The following is a 27,761-nucleotide window of genomic DNA, read 5'->3' on the forward strand; positions in this document are numbered from 1 at the left end:
TAAGCTAATTCTCTCTCCTTCTGAATAATTTCTACATTGTTCAAAGCCAGGATGTTTATGGGACACAAAGGTAAGAGTTTGAAGTAAAATCTCAACACCAGATGCTACCAGATGCAGACAAGGGCTTAAAACCCCCAATGTGAAATTCTGAACAAAAGTAATTCTGTCAAGACAACAGCCTAGAAATGAGTTATTAGTAGTTATGTATATTAACTTTTATTAATACATTAACTACAAAAGAAGTTCCTGCTGACTGAAGAAGACATTCTAAAGATGTGCACCTCAAGACAAGATCTCATCATGATACATAGTTCCACTTTAAGTAATAGTAGAGATCCAAGTAAAATGTTTACATGCTGATTATATCTTGTTCCAGATTTAGTTTATTTTTATAACTGGTTAAAATTGTCCACTGTAAAAAACTACAATAAAAGCATTTTTTAAAACGCACTGAAAAGTCCTAGAAATGAAAATATGATCGGCAGAAACCCAGAAATATTACCAATTACATTCTTCTCATGGCCTACAATTTAAAGATAATGGTCTATTTGAATTTAGCTCACTAAACATACAACTCACAGCTATGACTGAGAAGCATCTTCATCATACACAAAATATATACTCTAATACTGAAAAGCCCAAGACACTGCTACCAAAGCAAAAGAAGAAAATACTAGAAGCAAAAGAAGAAATACCAGAGGAGGGAAGGGGGGAAGGAAAGGCCTAGTTGCCTCATGGAATCAAATGAAAGTAACAACTCTGTGGTATGTAACACCAAATGGAAGAAAATACTAGGAAAAACATTTAGTAGTAATCAAAAAAGACCTACTCTTCTAGCTCAAAGTTCAAAAAAAATCCTGGTTTCCAGATAGACCTCAAACTTAATATTTTGAGTAAAACGAACAACAGAGAAAAATATGTTTGATGAGACACTTCTACTTCTCTACTTCTCTACCCTGTTCTTCTAAATCATACCTGTGTGCATTCATAAAAGGGTTTATGCCTGACACTTTTTAAATTCCCCATCACGTGAAACATCTTTTTTCTTCCCTTTTTTCTTTTTTTAATTTGCCATGAAACTAGTAAGTTTTGGCTATTTAAAACTTAAAGTGCTTATAGCAGTCAGGAATTCACAAATTATTTTACAGTCAGTCTCAACTCTTGCTAAGATCTCTGAACTCTGTAATAGCATACAAATATAATCTCCACAGTAAAACATAAAAATATTATTTAAAAGATATATGAATTAATTATAATGCCCAGTGAACAGCACTTAAAAGTCGATTAAAGTATAATACAGTAATTACAACCATAAAGTCAGATATAAAATAACTACTATTGAGCTAAATAAAATAGCTTTATTAAAATGTGAAAGAGCTTTACAGTGCAAATTAATTAAAACAATTATGAAATGCTTACAAGATTTTCAATCACTTTAGCACCAATCTGGCATATAAAGATGGACCAAGAAACAAGGTCCTTATTAATCACTCATTCTCAATAGCAGCAGTAAGGTCTAAATAAATTCTATGTCCATTTCCAATTCCAAATGCTTTCGCATGGCTGAGTATACCAGTTTTGCAACTCTTGCAATTAGAGCTTTTTTTTCCAGATACTTCAACACAATCCTAATTCAAAGTTATTGGTGTCAGTAAAATGTTTTACAATATAATTAAACATGAACATAATTTTGCACATACAATTATCCATTCTTTAACCATCAAACAAAAAATCATTAGCGTGATTGAATATGTAACAAAGATAGATCAAATGTCACAGTTTCATTATCACTTCATTGTATGAACACCCAAGATTCAAATTAAAAACCAAATTAATTAATCTATATCTATCACATATATTGAACAGATAACTTGTTCTGTGAGTTCTTATTAAACAACAGTAAACAGATTAATAAGAAAATGTATTAGTCTTGGTTGATATTTTGCCTTTTTGAGAGTCAGATTTTCTTAAAGAAAAAAGCAAAACCATTTTCTCTGCAGTTTAAAAAGTTCAATCAGCAGAGAAACTGAATGTCCTTCAGAAACTATGAAAGCATTAAAAATACTCATTAGGTATCTCTAAGTACTTTTTGGCTTAAGTCATCATATGAAATTAAGTTCTGAGCAGAACTGCGAAACGTTTGTGTTGGAAGCATTGGACAGTTCTATGGGAATAGGCACCTTTATCTCCTGGGATTCCTGCTGAATGCAAAACATCCACACAACATTCAGAGAAGAAACTGTAAGAATCCCAAGTGAAGTGTGGACATTTTAAACTTTAGCAACCCAGAAAAAACACACAGCTTTTAAATAAACTCAGACATTAGAAAGGATAATCCCACCAGTACTAATCCTATTCTAATGAACAGTGTTTTATAAACTTCTCCAATTAAACAAGAAAACATATTATACATAAATATTGAGAGCTTTACCAACCAACCTTTCAGGCATATCTACAGCAAATATTTCAAAGCATGAGAAGTACGCAGAATGGTACAATTAAATAAGCTCTTTCACTGTGGTTAAACAAAAATGCATATAAAAATGAAAAAGTTTTAACTGACTACATTTCAGGAAGAACTTGATTTGCACATATTTATACATAACAACTATTTAGAAGAGAGTTATATTTTAAAAAATTATGTGAGTAGCAAAACTACGCAAAATATGAATTTAAGGCCACAACACTAAAGTACTTTATTACAAGTCCTTAGTTGTGGCATTATCTACAGAACTTTAGATAACTGGCCAACCAAGATATTTGTAACCCAAGAGAAGCAAGTAAATAAAGTATGATTAGTAGAGTCAAGATTAATTTGCTTAGAACATTAAGACAAAAGGCATTATCAAATTTGTCATTTGATGTGAATGAGAATACATGTAAAACATGGCAGCAATAAGGAAAATAGGACTTTTAAAATTATTAATAGAACATTGTTTTAAAAGGTGAAACAGCACTTTAACTGCACTTAGGAATAACTAAAAGTGTTTCCCCAAACAATACTACTCAGTATTTATTAAAAGTCATTCTTTGAAGCAATCCAAATATAACAATTTAATTTTGCACTAAAAATACCTTCCTCTTAAAAAATTATTATTTTTTTTTTTTACATTAAAATCAATTAGAAATTGTCCCAATGAAAACATCATATGTAGGAATAGCTGGGGTAACTGTCCAGAACAAACAATCAGAAGATGCATTCACAATGGAAACAGCAGAAATTCTGAAATTTTACTGAACCTTTGAAAAATGTAGCTAAATTCTAGATAAACTTCCTTATGAGAAAGTTAAAATGCTGCACTCGTTTTATATTCTTAGGTATTCTTCCATCACTTCCATTTTCAAGAGAAGGGGGGAAGTATATACAGCAATAGTAAGGGCTTTTTTAATTATTATTTTTAATAATTTTCTGCCTTTTACCATCTCTTGTTACTAAAATTCAAGGGCCAATTCTACAACAAAAATTGGTGATTTTTGGTGAAAAAATGTGAAACAGTAATAACATGGAATTTCTTTATCTACAAGAGAAAATAAGATCAGACTGTGCAGAACACAAATGCAAAACCTGGCCTGAGCTGTTCTAGAAAACATGCAGAAAAAATCTTTTCAAACTTATCCTCACACAAGTTGCAGAATATTTATACTGAGTTGTCAATACCGCCTTTATAATTCTCTGTAATACTAATAAGAAGCCAACATATATAAAAAATATATTTAACATTACAATAGGCTAAGGTTTTTTTCCTAGAACTGCCTTATTGCTAATTTGGACAGAATGCTACATGATTTTAACATCTTTTATCAATGTTTATGGAATCCCCAGACATCTTTTATCTACAAAAGCCTTCTCCAAATGGCTACCTCAAACTCTCATGTTGTCTTACAGTAAATTGAAGAAATTTAGACTCTTCCGAGCATGAAACCAGCCAAGTGCTAAGCACCCATAAATTCTGGAAACACAAATCCTGAATTAATTTGGGCATTCCTACAACATGCCTCTTTGCTTTCTAGCCTAAATGAAGTGAAAGTGGAAGATAGCATGTCACATGAGTATGACCTTTTACAAACCATGAGAAATGGTTCATGATTTAGAGTAGAGAAGTTCTACTGTCATTACAGGAAACAGAAAAGATAATTAGTTATAAGAGATTCCTCATATTATTGATCCTCCCTCTCAATTTTTTTGTATAATTCCAAGAAAAACCTGAATGATGATGACAAGAACACTAATGAGATTGAATAATATTTTATCTTCAAACTCCATCTCATCTATAACAATATTCTATTAATAAACTAAAAAACTTCCATTAAACAAAATTCATCAAAATTATTTTCTGGAGTTTAAGCAGAATGAGATTATGAATAAATTAAGAGAGTATTTTGGCTGTTTGAAATCTTCTGTAATGTTCTGGAGTGTACACACAAGGACAGTTACTTTAAGGGGAGCTGTGATCCATATGGCTGGGTTGATGAAGGTTGCTTGAATCACTGACATAATGCATTAGCACTCTCCAAAGCACAAGCATCACCTTTCATATACTGGTAATCCATTACTATTAGCAAATAAGTAGTACAAGCTTCAACCACTCACACAGCTACCTACTACATCAAGATTCACTTCACCATGTGTGGATACAAATATTGCTGCTAGGAAGAATTTTTCTTGCTTCTTTCCAGTCCCGTGAAATACTTTTCTCTCTCATGGAAGATATTTGTAGAGTTCTATAAACTATGAACACCTGTGACCTTGTAGAGCTTTGTTTATGATGCAGTAGAAAAATATTTTGACAATGGATGTTTTAGGATTTTAGCCAATCACCCCAGGGGGGTGGCTGATCCTTTGACCAATTAGACTATGAAGAAAAAAGTCTATAAAAGAGTTGTAAAATAATTAAATAAAGGAATCGTGCTGCACAATGCCTGCCTGTTGGATCTCTCTTCTTCTCCCTTCCACTGTGGGACGCCATGATAACCATGCAGCTACCCAGCATTGAGAAAATAATGTGACACAGTACCAACAGGAATATTATTTTCTTGCACAGTAACCTTAATGAGTACTTAGGATAAGTACAGCAAATACAGATCATGAGAGGCTTTTTTAAAAGGCAAAGCCACTGAATTTATATCAACCATACATTTTCCTTTAACTGCAGTATAGCAAACCCAGTATAAAAAGACAAAAGCAAAAAGGAAATTAAGACTAAACCATAATATTCAATCAAATTATGCCATGATTCCACCAAAAAGCCAACAAGTTCAGGATCCCTGAGCTGAGGCATCCAAAATGTACTGCAGTACACAACCAGCATTGTCTAATTAACAACTAAAACTTTATTTTGATCTTACACATACTTTGGTGTGCTTTCCTTGCAAAAAAAAGTAACTGACTGGACAGTCTTCTAGACAAAAAGCAACAGCCCAAAGAATATTGAAAAATGTGTATCTTTAATATCCAAAACTTTTAACTGTACCCCTGCATTATAAATTAGGTTGTGATCAGCAATACAAAGCCCAATTGACCACTAATTACTAATGGTATCCCTCCAAAGTCAGCACTGGGGCCAATACCTTTGTTAAAAACTAATGATAGCACAGCTCCGTGTTTGCAAATGGTGGGGAGGAGTGCTTGACACATTGGAAGTGAGGGCTACTATTTGAATGAACCTTGGCAGGCTGAAGGAATGGCTAAGAGGAACCTCCTGAGGTTCAGGAGAGGCAAGTGTCCTCTCTCTGGGATGGAACAGTCTCATTCAACAAGCACTGCCTGGGCACAATTTGATGGAGAGCAGCTCTGCCGAGAAGGACTTGGGGATCCTCATGGACAACAGGTTGTACCCAAGAATGTCCTTGCAGAAAGCAAGGCCAAATATATGTTGGGCTTTCTAAGCAAGAAAGAAGCCAACAGGTCAGGAGAAGTGATTCTTTCTCTGTATTCGCCACTTGGGAAACCATGTCTGCAGCATTACCTCCAATTCTGTGCCACTGGCACACATGAGCAAGCCGGGGGGGGGCAGAGGAAGCTGAAGCACTTCACACATGAAAAGAGGCTGATAGAACTCCGTTTGCTCAACCTTAAAAAAAGTCTATGAATAGGTGCAACTACCTAATGGGAGCATGTACAGAACATGGAGCCAAATTCTTCTCAGAGGTATACTGAGACAAAATAAAAGCTGGTAGACATAAGCTCCATTTTAAAAAATAATTATTTATATAAAAAAAAATGTCAGCAGAAGTAGTCAATCTTCCAATATTCTTACCCAAAGAAGCTGCAGAATCTCCATCCTCGGAATCACTCAAAACTCAACAGGGCAAGACTCCATACAGCCTGATCTAAGTTGGCCCTGTCCCATTAGATAAAGAGTGATCAAGGCAAGGGCAAAGGCTTGGAACACTGACTTCCAGAGGCCCCATATAACCTAAGCAGTTCTAAATTTCCATCAATATTTACTAGCAAACACTCATGACGTCTACTGAGAACTACCAAAAAAATTATAAAGATCTCACAACTTTATATTAGATAAAAAACAGGAATCCACACTTTACTTTCAGCTACAAAGGATCATCAAAGGACCCTATAAGACGACTTGTTTTTCTAAAGTGTGAAGCTTTAAAAATAATGCTTCCTAAACCTAATAACTGAGAGAAATTATTTAACTATATCCCTAAAGCACTGAAGGTACAAATAGGACTTCAGGATTTCTTTTTTCCTTAAACTAAACAATAATATATTGCATTATACTTAATATTTTTATTAAATCAAACAATAAAGTTGGCAATCAGAATGCTATTTCTAGTTTTAAAAACTTGGTTAAACAATTTGTTTATATAAATGTTCATTGACCAAGTTAAGGAAGTCTATTTATAGGAATTTTAATTAGACACTTCATTTACTATACAATCATTTGTTTCTGAAATGTAAACATCAATATTGGCACAAGACTAAAATTACATATAAAAAGTCACATTACAAGAAGTTAGATTATTTTTGAAGTAACAAAATACACTGATTTACCTATATTTTTAATAGAAATATTTAGCAACCCAATATACAGAAATATGCCCTTACATTTTTCATATTCACTTGCATTTAAAAAAAATATATACCTACGAAAAAAATTTTTACATACATTTAAGTTTATAATGTAACATTAGACAAACACTGTTCTCCTGCCCTTGGTTTTTGATCATTAAAAATACTTTAATATTCTAGAAAAACACAAAGACCATTATCAAATATTAAGGATGTATACACAAGCAGACAAAATCTCCTACGGCCAGCACTGGCACAACAGAACCTTCACAGTATATGTAACAAAAAGAGGGAATTAATGTTTCCAAGAAGATTATCAAGTATTAAGCTGCAGAAGAAATATTTTTTCTAAGTCATCACTGACAGGCTAGTGTTGCAAATATATGCCTGGTTCTCCTTGGCTGCATTTTGTTAATACCCTGTTCATTAATTTAATAAACTATCAAGAGAGTATGTTTAGAATGGGCAAGCATTATCTCTTGCATTTCATTTAATTAAACTCTATTCTAGCTATATGACAGTCAGCATTTCATGAAAGGAATCATTTTAAGGATGAAGGTAGAAAATATTTCAAAGTGCGCTGCTAAAACATGAAAGCAAAATCTAAAATTACCCCTGCACACACTGTAATTTATCTATAAAATTAAAGATGTTATTTCCAGAGTTCATAATTAATTGGATTCCACAGAGAAATTATGCAGCATTCCAGATAGCAAAATGATGCACAAAGGCACAAAACATAGTGCCGAAGGACAACCATAAACAACCACTGTGACTTGCCCACATTACAACAACCATTGAGGCTTAATGGGAAATGAATACTGGCTGCCTTTTGTATGTGGTCATTACTCTGCTGTGAAGAAATTGCCATTGAATTTGGATTATATTGCCTTAATAAAAAGTAATGAAAGAGGCTCATGCTCTAGTGGCTTTCTTTTAAATGATACACAACAGTCATCCACAAAGGCCAGTGTGCCACAAACTAATGATGACACCTCACCGGAGGAAGGAGATGTTACCACACCATTGCAGGCGATTGCAATGATGCTGGCTTTTCTCACAAACATTTTAACTAAACACATTCAATGTAACATCAGTTAGAAATTAGTTTAGCCTTTGAGACTTACCATCAATCCGACTAACAAGTTCTTCCAACATCTTCACTTTCTTCTGAATTCCTGGCTGTGCAAATGTGTAGTTGTCCTAAAAAGGAGACCACATAAAAATACTAGTTGCAGAAAAGCAAAAAAGGTTTCTTTTCTTAAATCCATGTATTTTTCTCTGTTTTCTTACGGTGTTTCTATTTAGCATCTATATTTCCTAGGTCTGCTTCTACAGTAAAACAGTAAATCATCACACTGTACAGTCCTGTGAGTTCCCACCTCTAACAGTATATTCTGTATAGATATTCCTGCATCAATTGCTCTCTACTTCCCAATCTAGTGGAGTTACTTTATTGCAGAAATCCAAGTAACTTTAAAAGGCCCTCATCTTACATGCCAAAATGCGCCATGCTAGAGATTTTTAAGGTGATTTTTTTCTCATAAATTTACAATTCTACAAATAATGTAGGAAATATGGAAATTTAGCCTATAATCAGAGACAGGGAAAGAATGTGATCTTTAGAATTGCAGAGTGATAACTTCAAGCAGCATAAGAAATCAAAAGTCTGTTTTAATGTACTCATAACTGTTCTGAACCCAAGATTACAGCTAATATCATAAATCAAAATCTAATACACAAGCTAAGTAGCTAAAAAGGCATTATATTTGCATATATTTCTTTGAATGGATTAACTCTAAATGGATTTTTAATTTGCAGATTGCAGCTCTATAATATAGACTTGAGTTTTAAATAATGAGAGCAAAAAAGATATCTCTGCTTGAAACACAAAGTGATCAATCTATTAAAATAATGAAATTATTTAAATATACAGCAATCTTTCTGAATATTTAATTGACAATCCCTCCATTCAGCTCATTTTGTTACAGTTGTCTTCCTGTGGTTCTTGAGAGATTCAAGAAAAGAAAATTACACATCGATATTTTAAAAGAAAGTTGCTATGTAGAATTTTTTTTGTGTAACCACCACATACACAGAAAAGAAAGGTAAAGAATGTTTTGCCTCAACTGCTACTGTTTGAGTAGTTCCTTTATCAATTGGAGCTGAGTGATCCCAAAAATTACCCTAAAATTTTTTTCACTTACATGGAAACATTAATTTTTCTTGTCTTTATTTCAAATTTCTACTTGGTCTTAGAGTAAAAGAGATGATTATCAGTTCATTTTTATGTATCCTGATACGGTTTTCTATTAGAAACAAAAGTCTTATTAACCCTTTTGACTATATTCACATGGAGTTTTTTTAGATGTTATTTGACTTATGAAACTGAATTGCAATTTGATCTTCAGATTCTGTAAAACTGCTATAAAGTGTGAAGCCTAAAAGGTCACAAGGCAAAATGATACACTAATAATTCTGTAAGTACATCAGCCAACAAGTAATTTACAGTATCAAAAAGTCTACTGTATGCTCTGATCACTTGTACCTGACCACAGTAGTAGCTATCTTAAAATTTATAGCAAAATTTTCTACTGGTGTAGCAGTAGCCCTTTCACAGTAATTAATATTAGAACTCAACGTATAAACCAAAACAGTATGGATGAGGAAGCAAAAATAATTCTCTGAATTTTTTAATTTTCCACAGGAATCACCAAGTAAAATAGGCAACAATTTCACCTTTTTGACATTAATTCTCAAAAAGAACACGAGTATCCTTGTAGTACAATAAAGCACCAAAACTGAAAGAATGGAAAGACTCGCACAGAATTCAGATCTATTATAACCTCATTTCAGGGAGAAAGAAACTATCCCATGCACTGGTACACTGCCTTTTATACAAGTCTGGCACACACCTGTATTAGCCATGGATAATATCCAGGATACAGTATCTTTAGGAAATCATAATCATTTTCTTTACAGGACGTGCTCCTAAAACAAAAACCGCATTCGCTTTTTTTCCCCCCCAAAATGCTTATACACTGTTCTATTTATTTATTTGAACAAAGTTAACTGGGGTTTCTAGAAGTAGTACTGCACTCAAAGTACAGCAACATTTATTTGGTATATATTATTATAAATAACATGGTATTTAATTATTTCCTCTGTAACAGATTCCCCGTAAAAGAATGTTCCTGTATTTAACACTGAAAATCAACACAGAGCTAAAACACTAGTGCTTCGATCATTAGTCTCTCCCCAGGTAGTGCAACTCTTGACTGTGATCTATGAATCTGAAACTCCTTTCTTTCTCAAAGCCTAATTTACTCCATACACACCTGGAAATGCAACCCAAAACTGCCATCTTGATTTGAAAACAGGTAAATTTGCTTTTCACTATGTTTGATCTCTCGTCTGTTTACTTTTCTGTTCATTATTTTGGCTGCAAATGAACACAGCTGGGGGTCACTCTTCTACTTGTGCTGACTCACCTAAACTGGAAAGATCTTTATTGGCTTTCCCAGTCCCCTCTTCTAATTAAACTGTGTTGTACCCACCCCTCCTATGATACCTGTAGTTGACTTTCTGGAGTTCCTGAAACTGTGAGAAGGACTTTGTAAAAATAAAAGGTGTTCTGTTACCGACTATTCTTGCTTCTTTTGTGCTTATAGGTTGTCATAGGTTAGCAAGCATAGTCCCAAAAGGGATGTCCTTGCTAAGGAGTGCTTACAGCTTCCTCTGGGACGTGATAGAACCTATCAGCTGGCCAGTTTGAATATGGACAATTCTTTAAGCCACTTAAAGTTGTGACCACCTCTGTGATCCACACTTAAGAATAGACAAACTCCCCCCCAAGCTCTCTCTCGTTTCCAGTGCTGGGACAGGTGGCTGCAGGGCCTGAGCGGGGGCCAGCGGGCCCGGCCCCTGCTCGGGCCAGGCCGGGCCAGGCCACGGCTCCAGGATGACCCCCCCAGTAGGGCTGTGGGCAGCCAGAGCGGCTCGGAAACCACCCCCCTCTCCACTGCAGCCAAGATTTCAGCAAAGGTGGCACCGCTGTCTGGCAGATGTCAGGTGACCAACAGCGATAAACCACATTCCAGCTGCAAGGCCAAGGTGAGATCTGGGGGGTGGAGTGTTCAACTCGTAAGCAAAAGCACCTGCGCTGAGATAGGCAGATGCTGTAATCTCATGAGAAGTTTGGACAGGGAGAGATGGAAGCGATGAGGACTTTTGCTCCAAATGGAAAAGGAGAAAACCTCAGTTCCTAGAGATGCTCCCAGAGATAGTCCTAAAGATGAAGATGAGGAAGACCCTTTGCTCCCACAGAAGGAGAAGGGCCTCCGTTCTTAGAGATGAAATGCTCCCAGAGATGGGTGAAGAGAACTTTTGTTTCTGAACGGCTCAACCTTAAAATTGTACCCCAAAAACTTCAAGAGTGGACCCTCGAAAGCAGTTGCGGGAAAAGCTGCAAGTCGGGGGAAGGGACTCACATGTGAGCAGAGACTCCTCTTCCTAAATGGACTGAACAATATTTGGAAGTGGGTGGCTGTCTTGTTGTGATAATGTTTTCATAGCATGAGCAAGAAGAGACTTCTCTTTCTAAATGGACTGAACAAGGTTATTATGGAAGTGGTAAACAGACTGAACATCTTAAGGGTTGTCTTTTTACATTGTCAGTGGGAGAAGGGAGGAAGGTGGGGGGAGGAGGAGAGTTCTGAAGGTGGTATAATATTTTTTTCCTCTTTTAGGTCTGTTAATAAACTGCTTTATATTCTTTCAAGTTTGGTGCCTGCTTTGCATTTCTCCTAATTCTTATCTCACAGAAGATAAACAATAATGAGTATTTTGGACCAAATCACTACACTAAATTGGTGTTTCCGCCCGGTTACAAACCCAACCTGCTACATAGGTGAAGGAAAAACAGTAAAACAGAAAAGAAAAAACATGCCAAACTCATAAAATTCATGAATTATTGCCCAGGGCTGTTGAGCCAAGACAATCCTTTTCTCAATTAGGACTACTTCAGAGTTTGTCTTTTACTCATTATCAATGGTCAAAGTTTCAAATGAGGAAATACAACAAAAATTTTCAGGATGAAAACAAGGAGTTCACATAAAATATCTCTTCTTTCTAAACACTGTTCTTGACACTTTCCAGTAAGCATTCACATATTACAAAGTATGCATGGGTACACACCAGAATCCATGATAAATGTAAGAATTCATGCACTGGTGTGCAATACCTAAATTCCTTGACGTTCTGCTCAGATAGCTTCCAACACACTTTCAGTGAACTATGCTAACCTGCTTCACAGCTGAATGGTTAAAACATCTAGTTTAGACTGACACATAATTAGTTTCAACTTACAATACAAAAGGTTAGGACTTCATAATGTCACAAGAGATCAAAACTTGTTTCAGCTTCAAATCTTTGTGTTAGTAGTCTGTATTTATCCTGTAGAAACTGGTATAACCACCCCACTTCCCTGCAACTACAACTAGGTCTGGCAGGATTTCTCAAAACCCAGTTGTTATAATTTAAAATAAAATACTAAAATTATAGACTTCACTAAACATTAAAAAAAGTATTAAGTAATTCCTTACTTTTTTTAAGGGTAGAGAAATTCTAAATGGAAAAAACTTGGAAAAATGCTCATAACAAATTTAACTGGGACTGTCCTCCCAGAGAGAGGGGGAGAGAGAGGGATACAGAGAGAGATAGAAAGAGAGACTTTGCAGGCACTAGCTGAAGAAAATCCCCCATCTTTTTCTTTAAATAGGTGATGATGGGATAATTTTAAGAGAAGAAGCAGCAAGCTGAAGAGGAATGGAAAACAATCTTTCATGTCACCATGAAGGAGAAGCAGAGCCAGCCAAACTAAAAGAAAAAACACTGTCAATAATTTGACATAATGACTGCAGCCAAGCAGAGGCACAATGCTTCTCATCTTTTCAGGTCATACAAACTGTTCACCAACAGTGTATTGAAGAAAATATCAGAAACATTCACAGAAGCAAATGGAAAGCTTTGACACAATGTGTTCATGAGTTGTTTGCTCATTTTATCAATCAGATCAGAGCTTTTAAATATAGAGGATACACTAAGCAATCCATATACATCATATGGACATATAGACTTGAATGTCTACTTTCTCTACTGATGCATATTTAAGAATTCCTATGCATCAATATAGTATGTTCAAGAATAGTGTCACATGAACAAATAACAACTGAAAGAAAACGGTTTTCTTATCCTCATTATGTCACAAAGAGATCTCCTGAATTCTTTTTTACTCATTTAAGTACTTCATTCAAATATTTCTGAATTCTCTAAGCAAACCCCTATTAAAAATCTTGGTTTACCTTGTTCTCAAAGTTATGCAAAAAGAGGGGGGCAGGAGGGAGGGAAGCATGACACTAGATAATGATAGCCACCATGTATATTAACACTATCAATGGAAGCACAGTTTACCCAAAATGTTTCTTGAAGATAGATATTATAATGTAAATTCACTCCTGAATACAGTTTAGGATAGAGTGTGCATGCACAAGAACAAACACACGAGTGTGCTGGACTATGCTGTTAGCACAGTCCATAGCATGTTCCATAATTCTCCAAGACACTTCCTTTAGAAGAAAAAGGTCTGTCAACCATTGTAATTGTTAAGCCTGACTTTTGAAAATGCAGAATTTCCTAAATTCCAGGAAAAATATTTACATAGCATTGCAGCCCAAAATTTTTTACATGAAAAACAGTATCTTACTTATTCCTACATAATAGGACAAAAAAAAAGCAACAGCTTATTAAATTGTAGGTACTGATTCTCATGTTAGAATAGTATCCATAGAACCAGAACCAAAGATCCAACCTTCTAGTGGTCTGTGTAATCAAACCTCAGTTTTATACAAGTGGATGAATTATAAATTACAGAAAGTAGCAATGACAAAAGTGCTCAGGGTATATTTTTGGATTACAGCATAGGCGAGACAACAGTTCAAATCTGGATAACAGCTAGAAATCATAAATGCAAACATGTACAATCCCAAAAGCTGCCGCTGCAAATTTTAGGTAGAGGATAAAATACTTTTATGCTGAAGCATACTGATGGCACAGTATATTTCATCTATTGATTACAAATAGATTTGTTGTCTTCCTGAAAATTTTACTCTCAGTGACAGGCTGGAAAACTACATTATTGGCCTCCAAAGGGACATAGCCTCCTTAAAAGCTTCTGAAGACACCCATCCTTAACAAAAACTACAACACTCAGGATAAATCCTACTGCTGCCCTCAATTTTCTATTACTTGAAGTACCAAAGTTTATTGTTACAAAGTTAAAATTGGCTAGTGGGCCAAGCAAATGAACCACCTTGGATTTTCCCTTTTAAGAGAAGTCAACAGCAAATGACTATAGGGGACAGTAGGAGCACAATAAGCCCAGAGTGATGCACTTGCAGCATTCTTTCAGTTTCCAGTTTGCAGCATGGAGACTTGCCTAACTCAGGGTGGTATCTTCATAATTAAAGTTGTTTGAAGATTTTTTTCTTCAACAAAAGTTCAAATTGTTCAGGTTCTAAACCCATGCAAAATGCTTTTCATCCTTTGACAAGTAGCCCAGCAGCTTAGTTACTCAACCACTCTTTTTTTCTAACAATATCACTCAGTAGAATTACAAGATGCTATCTAGATCTTGCATCAGATGAGATGGAAAGCACCTACTTCCTCTTCACCTTCTTCATGCACCTCATCATTTTAGAAACTTGTATTACATTCCTCCACTTAGCCAAATCCATACATAATCCACCACCTGGAAACTGTTCCATACCTTTGATCACACTTATCTTGTTTCCTTATCATTTTTTTAACTTTCAAGCCCTCTTTTTAAAATGGGACAGACAAAAGAGATTAGAACAGCATAGAGCATACTGAGAACAAGCTCATTTTAAAAGTAGCAAAGTGATGTTTCCTCTCAAGGACTACTTACATAAACTCTTCTCCCCGCTATGTGGTAACAGCCAATGCTTCTACCACGGGCGCTTAGCTTTTTTATGAACTTCTAGTAAAAGGACTTTTTCAAAATGCACTTTGGAAATAAAATTAAACCATAACGTTGTTCACAGGTTCACTGATTCCTTCCAAAAGCTGCCAGATTTGTTCTTTACAGGAGGTACAGAAAATATTAAATAATACAGGGTTTTATCTTTTAAGCATTAATTCTGCTTATTTTACACTTTCTCTAAACTTCCCTGATGTACATGCCTAATTGTCTGTGCTCTCCTGAATCCCCTTGAAATCATTTTCAAAATCTAATGTCCTACCTACTCTATTCCATTCCACCCAATACCAAAGCAGTTTTGAGTATTGGCTTTCTTGTTTGCTCATTACCAGAGTCCGTAATAGGAGGAAAACACAGATATATATTAAACAGAGCAGACTTTGCAATTGACTCTGAAATTTTTACTAGGCATCCATGCACAGTACCCTAGTGATGCATTCAATCTTCTCAAACTGCTGGGGAGGAATGTAAGTTCTCCAGTGACCAAGCAAGCTACTAGAATCTCTTGAATTGAGAAAGGTAGGTAAAATTAAGAAAAATTTCTGAACTCCCACTCTTGAGTTTTCCTGTCCTTTAATAAAAGTTTAAAATACCATAAAACAGTATTTGCTCCAGCACACTATTAAGAGACATAAACCAGACATCTGAGCATAAAGGCAGAAAGGATTCTGGATAGAATTGCCTATTGTGGGCAGGCTTATGTTCCAGAAGATTTCAGTCTCATATATGACATGCAGATAAAGTACGAAAAATACCATTTAGGAGTATCATTTGATAAGTGATTACTAAAAACGGTGAAGTTGTCCATTTCTCATTAGAAGAAAAGCCATTCTAAACCTTGAGTGGGCACAACTGCCTGCTCTAATTGCAGAACCCATTTCTCATTAAATTTCTCATGTTTATGACTTCTCAAAAGTTATTTTAGTGTTTTAGAGCACAATTCTTATCAAACAAACCATTGCTTTTCCCTGGAATAGTCATACCTTCAAGAAAAAAAAGCCACCACGTCTTATCCCATTCTGAGGATCCAACCTGGACAAGACATTATTGAACAATCTGGATTTCTGGAAATTAGTAAACAGTTATTACCATACAGAAGTTCTAACTCACAGAGGGAGGGACAGACACACAGTGTGAACATGCAGTTGAAACACTGAAGAGAATAACATACAGAAATAACTGCTGCCAGAATTTCAGACAATCCCTGACAGGGCTTCCACATTTGTAAAGCATCCATTTCTGACTGGCATTAGGATCTGCTTACACAGAAACTGGAGCATGACTGCAGTACTGTCTTTCAGTATCAGCTATACAATGCTAGTGGAGACTCTTTAGACTGCCTCTCAGATAGTTATATCCCATTTTCCCTGTACACACCACATTTGCCATGCTGTGTTCAGGAAGAAGGCAGGAAGAAAGAGTATTTTCTCAGTTTAACTAAGCTTACCAGAAGTGCAGGGCTGATGCATGCCTAGAAATCCTAGACAATCTGTCACTGCATTTGCACAGGTAGACCCTGCAGCCTGATACAGAAACCTGACCCTTGCATGAAAGCACATATGCAGCAGACAGAGGGTTCCCATGACAAGAGACAGGTAACAGACAGATACAGACACTTAAAATACATACTCCTTTTATCTTTTTATCTTGGCTAAAAAACTCATACACACATAAACTAACCCCCCCAAATGAATTGCAGACATAACCAAGAAATTTGTCTTGTAGGAGTTTAATGAAAAGGTACAAAGAAAGCAATATTTGACCTATTTTTCCTTTAAAATAAACCTCAGGAAGGTCCTGTGAAGAGTTTTGAGGCGAGTTATTTCTGCATGTACTTCTCAACATTTGAAATGCATGTTCATGTTATTTATTGGATCCAGCAGACCTCTGAAAGGCTTTCCAAGCAGCATTCCATCCATCCACCCATCCATCCATCCATCCATAATCCAGACTTCAGGCATACATTAGCAACAACTTTCCATAACTCAGGAGTGAGAAAGAACTCTGCAGGATTCCCTTTGAAGGTCATAAATCTTTCTATTTTATCAGCCATAGGAATAGCTAATATGTACCTCAGCACACTCCAGTCCCTGGATATGAATTATCTCACTTTTATTCTAAAAATTCCCAGGCCCTGACAAATAATTATATTAATATTTCTGTGCTGTTTTTAATACATCTGGTTAAATCATTATGCAATGCATGTATTTCCCCTTTGGTTATTTTATTACCAGTATACTTGAACTTAAAATGAAAAGTTATACTCTATTTTATACATGAACATTACATTTTCAGGTGGCACAGATCAATGTGAACTTTTTACTTGAATGTTAATGAGACTTTATTGAGGAAAGTGTTATAAAGGACGATTTAGTAATAAAAAAAAAGTTAATAATCTGGATATATGGGAATGTCTACTTAATTACATGGAAAAAATACTCATGGGATAATTCTGGTTTTCCCATATGAACAGATACATATGAAAATACAAAAATGCTCATGCATCATCTACAGTTTAGAAGTCTTTTAAAGACAACCAGCTTTATCACACACAACGGAGATGTATTTTGCATATGGCCACACACAGCCTCAGAAGCAGGTTTTTACAAATCAGCATAAAAAATCAGAACATCTTGTAAGAATACAGGCTGGAGATGAATTCTGTGGAAAAGGACCTGAAATCTCAGTAGACAGAAACCTCAGACTGAGTCACTGGTAAGCCCTGGCAGCAAAGCCAGCCAGCAGCCTCCTGGCCCAGTAGATGGAGGGAAGTGATTACCTATTGAGGAATGGTTAGAGGATCAGGGGCATGGGTCATTGATAGAATTATGGGATCAATAAAAGAACTGTACAAACAATAGGCCTGCAAGCAAAGGTTAGTGTGAGAAACTGTCTGCATGAGAAAATCCCTGTGTGAGAAACAGGCCTGGGAACAAGAAGGGAGTTTGAGGATGTGCAGCTGTGCAGATAAGACCCGGAGAGGGGAGGGTGAACTCTGAATTCTTTTAATCATAACATAACTAGTAGAAGCTTGCCAATGTAGTCTAAGTATGTAGAAGCAGAAATGCGCTTTGATAGGTTTGAGTCAATTAAGAGTTAACAAGCTGGTATACTATATAAGTGCCTCTGGATTGCTAATAAACGGAGCTTGCTTTTATCAACCATATTGGCTGGACTGCAATTCCTCCCCCCGCCAGAGTCCACAAACCTTTTCCAACAATTACCCCCCCAGCACCCATTGTGAAATCACAGAGGTTGGCAGGGACCTCTGGAGTCCAAGCACTGCCCAAAGCCAAGTCACCTGGAGCAAGCTGCTCAAGGCCATATGGACTCTGGTTTTGAACTTCCAGGATCAGGATTCTACAACCTCTCCGACCAAACAGTTCCAGAGTTCAATCTTTACTGTGTAGATCTCCCTTAAAATGTTTAAAAATGATTTATTGTATTTCAAGACCACATCTAAAATACCACATCCAGTTTTAGGGACCCTGATACAAGAAAAATGTGAATAAACTGAAGCAAGAGCAAAAGGTCACCAAGATGCTCAGAGGTGCACAGGCTCTTTCAGAGGCTGGGGAAACGGCTTGTTCAGCCTGAAGAAAAGAAAGCTCCAGAGCACCTAATCACAGCCTGATAAAACCAATGCTATCATGATGAGAAATCTCCATTTTTAATAATGGTGCATGGTGGGAAGAGAAGAGACAAGCAGCATAAATAAAAAATGTTCCAGCTGGCTGTTGTGAAGAAACTTCAACATAAGGACGAGGAAGCACTGGATTAGATTAACCCCCAGAGACTGTGAAGTCTCTGTCCTTGGAGGGTTCACGATCCAACTGGACAAAGCTTTGAAAAACTCAATCTGACCTCAGACCTGGCCATACATTGAGCAGAATTATCATATGTTCTTAAGATTTCAGAAGCTCTCATTTGTTTTCCTGAAATAAATAAGAAGCAATTGCAGTGAGGCATAGTCTTTCTGGGACAAAAACGAAAGAAAAAATTTAGAGCACTCACGAAGCACTGAAAAGGAAAACCATTACATACATCATCATCCAAAATTGACTGCTATAAGACAGATACAGATTCCAAGATTAAATGATATTTTAGAGAGATAAAGTTATATCAAAAAATGCCCTAGTATTAGTTAGATCAATTTTTAAAATTTTAATAGAACTGTGATATAACACATGCACAGTCACTTAGAAGCCTAAACTTGGAGACAACCAACAGAAAAAGAAGATGCAAAGTAATCTAAGAAGAAAAAATAGATTAAACTATCATGCAAGATCAAACACTAACTAATGGAAAAGTTCTGCAAAACTCTAGCTGGAGCCAAAAACATACTTACAATAGGAACCTCCAGATGATAAAAAAACAGCATGAAGGAACCTGCTAAAGTGGCACATGATTTGAACAAGTTTTTTATTTCTTTTCTCAGCTAAGAACTGTATGCATGTCAGGAAGTGACTGTCTTGCTGCCCAGTGCCAACTCCTGTTCTTTATTCTACACATCTCTGTGGTTCAAAGATGTATTCTTATATTAAAAATACACAGAGTCACATTAGATACATAAGGGAGGGTGGATGAGTGAGGAATGAAGAAATAATAGATACTACACGTGGTAAAACTCAAGCAAGAAATACATATGTCTTAATAACACCTTTGACAATTCTGGAATCAAGAAAATGAGACTGTCTGGACGGATTGGAAAAATAAATGAGTTTTCTGTTAAGAATAATAAAGGGGTACAAATACAATCATACAATCATTCTTCCATTACACACTTCTGCACTGAAAGGACAAAAGTCACAAAAAAATGTATCTAGTTCATATTAGCCAAAAATTTCACAAGATGACCCTAACTGTTATCAAAGTGCACTCTTTAAATTTATCCAATATGGTAGGGCAACATGAAATGGAAGCTTATATTGACGAATAAATTAATGGCAATATTCTGCAGAGATTCTTTGATTGCAGTTATTACCACATGTCACATTCCTCTCTTCTAAAATCCCTGTACAGTTTATTCAGACACTTCAAACAAAACCATCACATACAGGAGTCCCTTATGCCATATTTTCAGACAAAAATAATTGTGCATCCAGAATGTAAGTCAGCTAGAACTACAGCATCATACAGTGAACCACTGAGAATCTTTAAAGTTCATCTAGTCCGAACCTCCTGCCATGGGCAGGAACAGCTTCAGCTAGCTCAGGCTGTTTAAAGCCACATCAGTCCTGACCTTGAACACATCCAGGAAGAGGACATCCACAACTTCTTTGGGCTCTCTCATCATAGAAAATGTACTCCTTATGTCCAATCTAAATCTACTCTCAGTTTGAAATGTTGCCCCTTGTCCTATCTCTATAGGCCCTGGCAAAAAGCCCCTTTTAAGTACTGAAAGGTTCCAGTAATGTCTCCCCAGAGCCTTCTCTTCTCCAGGCTGAACAACCCCAATCTTCTCAGCCTTTCCTCATAGGAGAGATGCTCCAGCCCTCTGATCCTCTGCATCCACTCCAACAGGTCCATGTCTGTCCTGTGCTGGGGATTCCTGAAATGGCTTCGGCACTCCAGGTGGGGTCTCACAAGAACAGAGCAGAAGGGCAGAATCCCCTCCCTCACCTTGCTGCCCACCTGCTTTGCATGCCCAGGATCCAGATGGCTTTCTGGGCTGCAAGTGCACATTGCCGGTCATGTCCACCAGTATCCCACGTCCTTCTCTACAGGGTTAGTTCTTCCAACCAACTCAACCTGCAACTACATGGCTGTTTTATCTGTTAAGTAAAGTGGTATCATCACAGAAAGGAAAGGAAACAGGGGAATGGAAAAAGAAAAACAAGAAACCCCTTTATTTCAGCAGCACTGCAGTTGCACTGAATTCACTGTAGCATCATTAGTCACACCACTAGCATAATCTTTCAAGCCTGCTTTTGATAGATGAGTGCATCCTTGAATACATCCAACACCATTCCATTTATACAACAGCTTAAATTTTCATTGATGCAATTTAATTCCACTGCAATTAGTTTCCATATTTTGCTTCTCAGTGCCTGACGGTTTTGCATGAAAACAGAATTTTAAGGAGAAATCACCTAATCTGTGAACTTCCTTTCCTAGAAAAAAAATAGAGCAACAGGCCAGTGACAATGATGTTCCAGAAGTAGGTAAAACAGTTGGAGGGTTTGCATTTCTTTACCTGGGTTTCTTCCTTTCCAGTAGATTTCAAGCTCTCATTTTTTTTCTTTATAACTTTTCACATATTTTTGCTATGTGGTCAAGTACTTTAAAATTTAGGAATTCTGAGAGATTGAAATAAGCAAACCAGTATTTGTTACAAGAATCGACATGAGAAAATGACTATGCATTTCAAAAATGCTACACAGAATATTGAGCTTGATTTGACCTTTAACCAGGAGAAATACACTTAAAAAACCTTCAAAAAAGTTTAAGCCTTCTATTGTTGACTCAATTTTATAACAGTTTTGTCAAAAATGAACTCTGTTGCAAGTTCCAATTCACAATGCACATTAGCCAATGAAAGATTCATATTAAAACGTAAGTCATAGGAAAGAATGTTGTAGATACTTCTTATCTTCATAAAATTATAAGCCCATGAAAATTTACCCAAAAATCTACCATTATTAGACTCCAATTTGCTGCATGTAGCAGAAAATTGTGCCTTAATTCATAGATTTTCCACATTTGAAAAAATTCAAACATTCAGTGAAGTAGCATAAGTATCAAGTTTTAAATGTGTATTTTAAAAATATGAAGATAATTTCAGGAACTATTAAGACAGAAATCACTTTTAGGTTGCTATATTATTGACTTAAAAATTAATAAGCCAGTTTTTCACCACCTCAGTGAGATTCTGAGCAACCATTCTACATGCTTGGTGACAGAGTTGCAAAACATGCCTCTGGAACCGGAGGTTTCAATTCTGCTCTAGAACATCACACCACAATGAAACATGAAGACATTTTGACCAAGAGAAGTTGCACAGGTTTTTTTTTTCTGTTTTCCTTTCTATGCCAAACTAGCAGTGGATTTCTCCAATGGGAAAATCGACTTCTCCCTTGTTTTTTATAGATGTACTCTTTTTCAGCCTTAAAGTAGTTCACAACCATGACATTAATCAGTTAAGTCCACTACTTACAGACTGGAAAAATCAATTTACCTGAATGCCATCAAGCAACTTGCTCATGCACCAGTAACTGTCAGCCTCTATGTTCTGCAGCACTTCTTCAGGCAGACTGGAAACATCAAAATTTTCCACTTCTTCTTCTTCTGTTTTAGGAAAACAGAGAGAAAGACAACTCAATGAAGTGCACATAATAAATAAAGCAAGAATGAGGAAAATAATTGAAAACAAAGACAGCCACCACTTATCTTCTTCTCAGAAACTTCAATGCACATTTACTTAAACAGGGACTAAATTAATCATTTATTGCTCAACTGTGTCATCTAATGGCTTTAAATGTTAATGAATACTTAATTTCTTGCAGACTGTGAAAATCTCAAATCATGCCTGGTTAACCAGAATTATTATATAATAAATTACTTTATTCTAAACATTTCACACCAGAAAGAGGATCAGAAGCACTTTGAGAGTCCTATATATGAACAATCCCTAAGAAGATGACTGTGTTTGCACCATGCACAGAATGTGCAAATATTTTGCCAGTCTTCACAGAAGAAAAAGCCCTGAAAAATACTTTTAAGAAAACCACTGAAATTTATTTAGAAAGCAGACTACAGCTTTTCAAGGAAGATTTGTTTTTCAGGCAAGCATTTGGTATTAGAAGGAAATCAGACAAAAGAAAACAGATGATTCCCACTCCTACCCCACAAAAAACTCTGTGATTCTCAGCAGTGGAAAAGCACAGAATCCAAATGACACCTCATGCATGGAAACTGAGTCTTCCACACAAATGCATTTAAAGAAATTCACACTTCAATATGAACCAACATTTTACACTGTCTTTTTAAGGCATGGCATCTGAATTAATCCATTTTGAAAAGAAACACAATGTGCTGGCCTGCCACCTAACTCCCAAAGTTACAAAGCTCCAGAAGAGAGTTTAACATGACCTGTGAAGGCTCTGTGTAAATGCCATAGCTTCCTTCTTGCAGGGGCTCACAGTGTATTACTGTATCAAAATGAGTAACAAAGAAGTATCTGTCCCAGCCCTGGTTTATTCTCAAGGAGACGGAGGTGCAGAAGAGATCAATTTTACCTAAATTGTGCATGGTATACCCAAGAAGGAATTTCCTCCTTTACACAACTGCAAGGTAGCATAGAGTAAAAGGTAAGAGAAAACCAAGAATATACAGTATCCTGAAAGTCCTCTATTGCCTGTCTCACAGCTTTGCAGTATGTAATTAGAGATCCCCAAGTACATCTTTAGGTTGTTACATTTGATTATGTTACCTTTTGTCCATTGGTAACAACCATTATAATTACATATGTTTTAAAATAATTTTAACATACCAGTGATTTTACCACTACTAGTAGACACTGGTAGCAAGGTGTTACCAAAGCATTCTTGTTTGCATTGGTGTCTATATGTGGGTGTACATCTTCTAAGGGATCACTGGTTTTGGATTGTGAAATATTAATAGCTGTAGGACAAGAAGATTAGGTTGTGCTAATAAAGCGTTAGTTAACATATTTACTTACTAGGGAAATCTGGTAAATAAAACAGGGGATTGCAGCAGACTCCATAAAATAACAGCATGGGAGGATCTCAGAGGTGGCAGGGTTGTAAACAATGGACCAGTAGTCATTCACTGGTAATTAAAGGAATGCCACCTTTGCATTTGAGTGCAGTTTTAAAAACCCAATTCCTAAAAGCAGATAAACAAGTATTTAACAGATTTCAAATACTCTATATAATAAACACAGATATAGCACAAGCTCCAGTTAAGGAACATTTGACTGACAGAATGCTATGCAAAATCATAATCTACATATTTAGCATTTATTCATTTATTTGGGTATGTACATAGTGCAAAATGCTTGTTTTTCCATGCAATTTTAAGGGCAAAAGCAGTCAAGCTCCATGCTGCTCTCTCCCTCTTTTTTTTTCTTTTTTTTCTTTTTCTTATTTGGATGAGGAAGTAAACATACTAGAAAAGTTTTGAAAGAAAAGCACAAGGGATTTCAGGACAAACAACAGAAGCAAAAATAAGAAAAAAACACCCCAAAAGTACATATGATATTATTTGTGCTTGAGAACATAATTGCAATTTCTGGTTTTAAATAACATTAAATTTATTTTCAATGAGTGAAATCTGAATGGACAGTAATTTAAAGACTGAATAAAAGAATATGGACAGAAATACCAGGCCAGTGTGTGCAATATCTGGGGGAGTAAAGATCACTGCCTAAATTTCCCAATTACAAAGTCTTACAGAAGCATTTCTCATTTTCTTCAGTTTCCTGCAGAGATCTTTATCATGTTATCTATACAACTGTAAAAGACAGGAAATAGTTGCCTGGAGGAAAACTGTTGTAGCATGGAATCTATGACATGCTGATCTGAATACGTGCATTGCTGTAACCATGGTATTAGCTGCTCTTTACTTATTCCCAGGGTATGCTTCTGAAACTTCCCACCATGCAAAAAGACTTTTTCTAAACAGCTTTAACTGGCTCCACTCACAAAGCCAGAGACATAAGGATAAAACAAAAATTTTAAAAAATATTACTTACAGATTTAGTTTCCCAATGACAGTAGAAAATAAACATGCTAAACAGCTTGCCTCCATTAAAAGTAGGTTTTAATTCAAGATTAAGCCTAATGGATGATTTTGATGGAAGTTGTTCAGAATGTTAAAATTAAGTTCACAACTGATCTCTGTCATTTAGATGTAATAGATTTCTTCTAAAGAGTGCTGGAATTTCACCTTTTCAGTACACATCGGGGTAAAAATACAAGCAACCAACAAAAAGGTAGCTTGCATTCAGAACTTCTCTAAACCTGTTACCAACACCAAAATTCAGTCTTTATAAAGCGGGAAAAAAAATGTAACTTGATAGTTTTCATACTTCATTACACTAAGCAAGCTCCTACAAAAGAGATCTCTTTAAATAAAGCACACATTCTCCCAAAGGAATTTTTTCTAAAGAAACAGACATTTAATTGTGCTATTAATGTTTTAACTGTAGCTTTTTACCTTGAAATTGTTTCTCAACACTCAGAATCAGCAAAACTCAGATGAATTCACTGGAGTGGGAGGTAGGGGACAAAATGGGCAAGAAAGACGCAGTGCTGAAGCCCAAAACAGACTGCAAGGTCACCAATAAATTATGATTGTTCTTTACATACACCCAATATACAAAATAATAAATAGAAACACTAGATTAGTTAATTAATTGAACATTTTAAAATTGGGTGGTTTTTTAGCACTAATTTGTGTAAAGGCATAATGTATTTACCACATATCTCAAATCCAAATTATGTATCTCTTGCAGCAGAGCAAGGAAACCATTCTGACCACACATGCACAGGTGTTTGTACAAAACTTACTTTGCTGTAATCTGCTTCAGATATTGCATCTTCAGGTAGACCCAACATAAAAGTTACCACCCAAGTATGTAGAGTACAAAATCATACACACATGATGGCATGAAGAGATGCACAGTAATATTTCCACATCTAGAAGATCTTACATGTTCCACTCCAAACTCAGTTTTCAAAAAGCCTTACAAAACAGCCTCTCAGTCACTGCTGCACTACAGCAATGTTTTTCTAAGATCAGGACATAATAGAGCATTTAAATGTAAATTCTTTCAGTAACAATTGCCTAATTAAATATGTATATTACCATATCAGTATCTCTCATTGAAAAAGTCCTAGTTACATGTTAATCTTGATAGAAATAGCTCTTGAGCTGTAAAGGATGAATCATTAAAATAAAATCTTTCCTTTCTTTATAGTACTACAGTCGCAATGGTAAATTTTTTTTAAAAACTTAATCATCCCATCAGTCCAGGCTTAGGTAAACATGACCTTACTTCATTTCAAATATTCCGCTATAACCAGTCATGTTCTCACATAAATGATGTATTGATGACTTGTCATTTTAACAATCTTACACAATTTCATTCAGATGCAATAGGAAGCAAGATAAATATCTTTATACATCAATATAAGAATGATGTTTCAAACATTAATCATTATATTTTATTAATATGAATTCTCTAAATAATTTTACTGCACATGGCAACGGTTACAATCTTGCGTGACCTGGTGAGCACAGTAAATCATCCTGTCCAAAAACATCTTGATCACATGGACTCAATTTTTATGCTCAAAAACTAACATATAATTAATAAAAATAATTATAAATAAAAAACAACCCTGCAAGTACTCTCAATTTGCTTTATCACAAAAGAGTAGATATTTCATATCCTTTTCCCTAATTCCAGATTCTGTATGAAAGTAATCAGTAAATCATTCAGAGACTTCCTTTAGTGGGCCTACATTGCTTGCCAGTACGATCTTTTATACACAGGCTTTTTCTTGGCTAGATTTTAATGGCAGGTATCTTTTTTTCCTCCACACTAAATAATCCAGAATTTGCTCTTAATTCATATTCATAATCCACTGCACATATCTACACAAAATCAGACCTGTTTTTAAGGATGATAAATTTACTTGAAAAAAGGAAATTCTCAGCTCATGTTGCAAATTAAACAAAAGACATTGGTTCCTCATAGGCTGCAGACTGAGATTACTGCTTCACAAGTCAGACAGGAGGAAGACGAAAAATATCTTTACTACTTCAAACACTCTATGACCAAAACAGGGTACAAAGGAGGATTAAGTAAACCTGGAGGTACCAACAAGTCTTTGACCCACAGAACTTGCATAATGTCAAATACAAGACTGGGAACCTCTTCCACACAGGTGAGAAATCAGCCAGTAAATGCAGTTTGAAATTACAGTAAGGAGTATAAGCAGCATCCTTGGGTATGATATTATTATGAAACAGGAGCCTTCAAAGCTTCTAAGATGGCAGCTCTCAAAATTGGATTTCAGCAACAATGAACAAAATTCTCAGCATAAATTCTTCTTACAGTACTCACTTCAATAGGTTTGCTGCTGTCAACCAAAGCAGCTTGCCAGGGAGAAGTTGTGCATGTGACACCGAATTACAGGACTCACAATTAGCAACCAGTATGCATGATGAGCACAGGATGCTGATGAGTATGTTCTTAGAACGCCTCATAAGGGAATTCCCTGAGAAATCCAAAAGGTGCTTGGAGAATAGGAAATGAAAGATTAAAGGTTGAACATGTCTCCCACACCGCATTTTTAATTTACTAGTTTGCCCTTTATCATTTAATTTTTCAAAGCATCAACACACATAACCACAAACACGCAGAGAGAAAACACCAAGTGTGGGACAAGAGTAAACCATAGTATGGTCAAACAAGTCTAAAGCAAACCTCAGGAACCCATGCCTTCCCTGTGTTCAGGTATGGGATTGATTAGACAGTTATTTCAGAACTATCACTCCAGCACTGGAAAAGCCTTCTAAAAGAATCTGTAAATTAATGTAGTTTTGAAAAAGAACTATTTATTGGAGATGGAAAAAAATCAACTGCACTAAAGGCTACAAAATATTTAAAAGATAAAGAAACCAGTATATGTATCTGCATATGCA

At 35.8% G+C, this 27,761-nt stretch overlaps 1 protein-coding gene across 1 annotated transcript in view; it reads right to left on the minus strand.

The window, feature by feature from the left end:
• TBC1D22A (TBC1 domain family member 22A) overlaps positions 1–27,761 on the minus strand; it is a 144,567-nt gene that overhangs the window by 71,563 nt on the left and 45,243 nt on the right. Inside the window, exons 9-10 of the mRNA XM_032105784.1 lie at positions 22,264–22,373; positions 8,158–8,233 (exon numbers count right to left, since the gene is read on the minus strand). Coding sequence (XP_031961675.1) covers positions 8,158–8,233; positions 22,264–22,373 — 186 coding nt within the window. The remainder of the gene's footprint in view (positions 1–8,157; positions 8,234–22,263; positions 22,374–27,761) is intronic.

Source organism: Corvus moneduloides, chromosome 4 (genome assembly GCF_009650955.1).
Source record: "Corvus moneduloides isolate bCorMon1 chromosome 4, bCorMon1.pri, whole genome shotgun sequence".
Classification (NCBI taxonomy): domain Eukaryota; kingdom Metazoa; phylum Chordata; class Aves; order Passeriformes; family Corvidae; genus Corvus; species Corvus moneduloides.